This window comes from Neomonachus schauinslandi, chromosome 3, assembly GCF_002201575.2.
Source record: "Neomonachus schauinslandi chromosome 3, ASM220157v2, whole genome shotgun sequence".
Classification (NCBI taxonomy): Eukaryota; Metazoa; Chordata; class Mammalia; order Carnivora; family Phocidae; genus Neomonachus; species Neomonachus schauinslandi.
In genome coordinates, this window is record NC_058405.1 from 72,840,590 (window position 1) to 72,844,643 (window position 4,054).

The following is a 4,054-nucleotide window of genomic DNA, read 5'->3' on the forward strand; positions in this document are numbered from 1 at the left end:
AAAGACTATCATTCTATTCCTGTGTGAAGGCAAACATGATTTTAACATTAGTTGTACCTTGGAAATAACCCTGATTATTAAAGGAAATCACTGTTATCATCCATATAGCTACCACCAGCCTTACAGAAGTACCTTTGATTTAGCAAAGCTCACTGCCACCATTTCTGTTGATTAGGCACCCCTATTCCAGAAAGTCACTCAACATTCCCGTGTGTAATATGTCCATTATTATAATTTATATCTAATAGTGCTATATTAATAATTTATTTTACTATTGCAAAGGTTAGATATTTGTTGTGCAGATTTTCTAATTTATACTCTTTGATGAAAAGCTTTATATCAGACTTGCTGAAAACAATGTATATGTTAAAACAAGAATCTTAATAGGATATGCCATTAGTAAAATTAAAATGAAGCTCCTTGAAGCAAGAAACTGTCTTTTGCACAAGTCTGCTCAAACCTCCCACATAACCTAGTGTAGAACAAGGATCTAGGTACTACGGTTTATTTAGGATTTTTGATTGGCCTAAGTGAAAACAAAAATGAGTGAAAATATTAACATTAGGTAAAGAAAAATTAAGGCCAAAACATAAGTGTGAAAAAGAGGAACATTATGTAAAGATAAAAGGTGAACTCCACAAAATAATAATAATCTTAAACTTTTATGCACCAAATAATATTACTGAATGCCAAAATGCAAGAACACCTAGCAATACAGAACTTGGTTTGAATCACACGCAGACAGACAGACAGACACACACACACACACATAATTATAATGGTAGAGTTTAATAAACCTCTTTCAGAATTTAACAGATAGACAAAAAAAAAACAGGGATATTAATATATTAATAATATAATCAACTGGCTTATGTTTCAGCCAAATAGAGAACTTCGTACCCTATTACCAAAATATATATTCTATTCATATAACTATGGAAGATTTACAAAAATTAAACATACCCTTGGCCATAATATAAACCACAATACATTTAAAGAGATAGGGATTTTATAGGCTACATTTTCTGATTACAATCCAATATAACTAGAAATCAATGCTAAAAAGAGGATAAGAAAGCCCACCTATTTGGAAATAAAGAGATGTTTTTCTGAATATTTCCAGGACCAAGGAAAAAATAAAACTGAAATTACAAACATCCAAACATCAATGAAAAGGAGTACATACTGCATCTTAAAGCCTAGACTACACTGCTATACTAAGAAGAAATGTAAACATAGTCTTAAGTACTTTTATTATTAAAAGAGAATGAGGGGCACCAGGGTGGTTCACTCGGTTGAGCATCAGACTCTCAATTTCGGCTCAGGTCATGAGCTCCGCTTCATGGGATCCAACCCCCTGGGTTGGGTTCCGTGCTCAGTGGGGAGTCTGCCTCTCTCTCTCTCTCTCTCTCTCTCTCTCTCTCTCAGATAAATAAATCTTTTTAAAAAAAGGAATGAATAGTAACAAACTTATACAAGGACAAAATGAACTGAGAGACAGGAGGAAAAGGGAATGTGTAATAAAGGAAAGACCGAAACTAAGGAAATAGAAAACATCAAAAGGTTTAAACAGATACACTCCTGGCAAGCCCGATGATAGAAAGAAGAAAAATGTGCATCATCATTATCTTCAAAACACAGGAAATAACTACCAAGCTACAATACAATGTCCAATGAAAATATTCTTTAAAAATGAAGATGAAATAAAGAGTTGAGACAAAATCAGAAAATTAGTCACTAGCAGACCCACACTAAAGGATTCAGATGGAAGGAATGAAGAGCAATAGGGTGAAATATCCCAGTAAAACCAAATAAATATGGACCGTATAAAACAATAGCAATGCCTTATGGGGTTTTAAATAGATGTGGAATTAAAAGACATGAAAACAACACATAAACATAAGGGATATTGGGGTGCCTGGGTGGCTCAGTCAGTTAAGTGGCTGCCTTCAGCTCAGGTCATGATCCCAGGGTCCTGGGATGGAGTCCCATGTCCAGCTCCCTGCTCAGGGGGAGTCTGCTTCTCCCTCTTCCTCTGCCCCCCCACTTGTGCGATCTCTCTCTCTCCTTCTCTCTCTCAAATAAATAAAATCTTTTAAAAAATCATAAAGGATATAAATGAAGGACCTTAAATTCCTTGCATTTTCAAAGAAGTAATAAAAGTAGTAATTTATCTTAGACTTCGGTAAGTCAAAGGTGCATATTGTAACCTCTAGGATAACTACTAAAAGTAAAGCAAAAATATATAACAACGTAATACAAGGGGAGGGGGATGGAATAATAAAATATTTTATCCAAAAGGAATCAAAAAAGGGAGAGAAAATTGAACGTAGAATAGGCAGAACAAATGGAAAAGAAGAAAGATAACTTTAAATCTACATATATTAAATGTAAACCATCAAGATCCAATTAAAAGACAAAGGCTTTCAGCCTTTCCAAGCTACTTGTAGAGCAGTCCATATGACATTGTTCTGGGTTCCCATGCTAACTTAAAGGGAATCTTGCACAATGTCCTGGGTTCTTGTGGTAACTTAAAGGGAAGCTTTCACAATGTCCGGATCGCTGGGTGTTCTGCCATGAAAGAGAAGGATGTCTTCACATTCCTTGCAGCAGGAGCCCACATCGGTGGCGCCAACTTGACCTCCAAATGGAACAGTACATCTATAAAAGGAAAAGTGATGGCATCTACATCATTTCTCCCAGGAAGAGAACCTGGGAGAAATTTCTGCTCTCAGCTTAAGCCACTGTTGCCATGGAAAACCCAGCTGATGTCAGTTGTCACATCCTCCAGGACTACTGGCCAGGGGGCGGTGCTGAACTTCACTGCTGCCACTGGATCCACTCCTACCGTTGGCCGCTTCACTCCCGGAACCCTCACTAACGAGATCTCGCCTTCAAGGAGCCGAAACTTCTGGTGGCTACCGATCCCAGGGCTGTCCTCCAGCCTCTCAGCACAGACGCCGTATGTTAACCTGCCTACCACTGCTCTCTATGATACAGACTCTCCTCTGTGCAATGCAGACCCTGCCATCCCTTGCAACATCAGGGAGATCGCTCAGCAGATCTGGTGCGCTGAGTGCCGGCCGGGAAGTTTAGTGCCGTGCCTGGCATTGTCTCCTTTGAACCACCTGTGGGTGGTCATGCCTGATGTCTACTTCCACGGAGATCCTGAAGTGGTGGAGAAGGAAGAGCAGGCAGCTGCTGAGAAGGCCAGGACCAAGGAGGAATTTCAGGGCGAATGGACTGTTCCAGCTCCCTGGTTTACTGCTACTCAACCCAAGGTCACAGACTGGTCCGACGCCGCAGGTGCCCTCTGGGCCTGTCCACTGCTGCAGCCTGCAGCGTTCGGCCTGCCATGAAGCCTGGTCTGCGACTCCCACTGCTCAGGCCACTGGAAGGGTAGGAACCATTCAGAGTCTATTCTTCCACAGACTCTTAAACAGAAAATGGAAATAAGGTTGATGGAAAATAAACAGATAAAACAAAGACTTTTGGGTTGGATTAAGAAGAAAACTACATATCAGTGTTCAATCACAGAAGCACAATCACTATGAGTGATAAAGAATAAGGTGTTTATTTTTATTTTCATTTTTTTTAAAGATTTTATTTATATGACAGAGAGAGACAGCGAGAACAGGAACACAAGCAGGGGGAGTGGGAGAGGGAGAAGCAGGCTTCCCGCTGAGCAGGGAGCCCGATGTGGGACTCGATCCCAGGACCCTGGGATCATGACCTGAGCCGAAGGCAGACGCTTAACGACTGAGCCACCCAGGCGCCCAAGAATAAGGTGTTTATTATAGACATTAGATCTTACACAATTGGGGGCCTTTGATAAAATTTAATGCCCATGATATTTTTAAAAATCCATACAAACTAGGAGTGGAAAGGAGCATATTTAACCTATAAATGGTATCTATCAAAAAAAACTGTAGCAAACAGCATATTTAATAGTGAACTGTTACTAGTTTCCCTCTGAAATCAAGACATGGATGCTCATTATCACCATGTACACTAACATGGTACCAGAGATCCGAACCAATATAAAAATGGAGAA

The 4,054-nt window shown here is 39.8% G+C and overlaps 1 protein-coding gene across 1 annotated transcript; it reads left to right on the top strand.

The window, feature by feature from the left end:
* The first annotated feature begins 2,576 nt into the window (after positions 1-2,576).
* LOC110570209 (40S ribosomal protein SA-like) lies at positions 2,577-3,359 on the top strand. The gene has a single exon (XM_021678190.1). It carries the CDS (start codon positions 2,577-2,579, stop codon positions 3,357-3,359), a length of 783 nt encoding a protein of 260 aa, XP_021533865.1.
* Positions 3,360-4,054: the final 695 nt, after the last annotated feature.

Excerpts from the sequence above, each read along its gene's own strand:
- LOC110570209 (XM_021678190.1), top strand. The coding sequence starts at position 2,577 with ATGAAAGAGAAGGATGTCTTCACATTCCTTGCAGCAGGAGCCCACATC.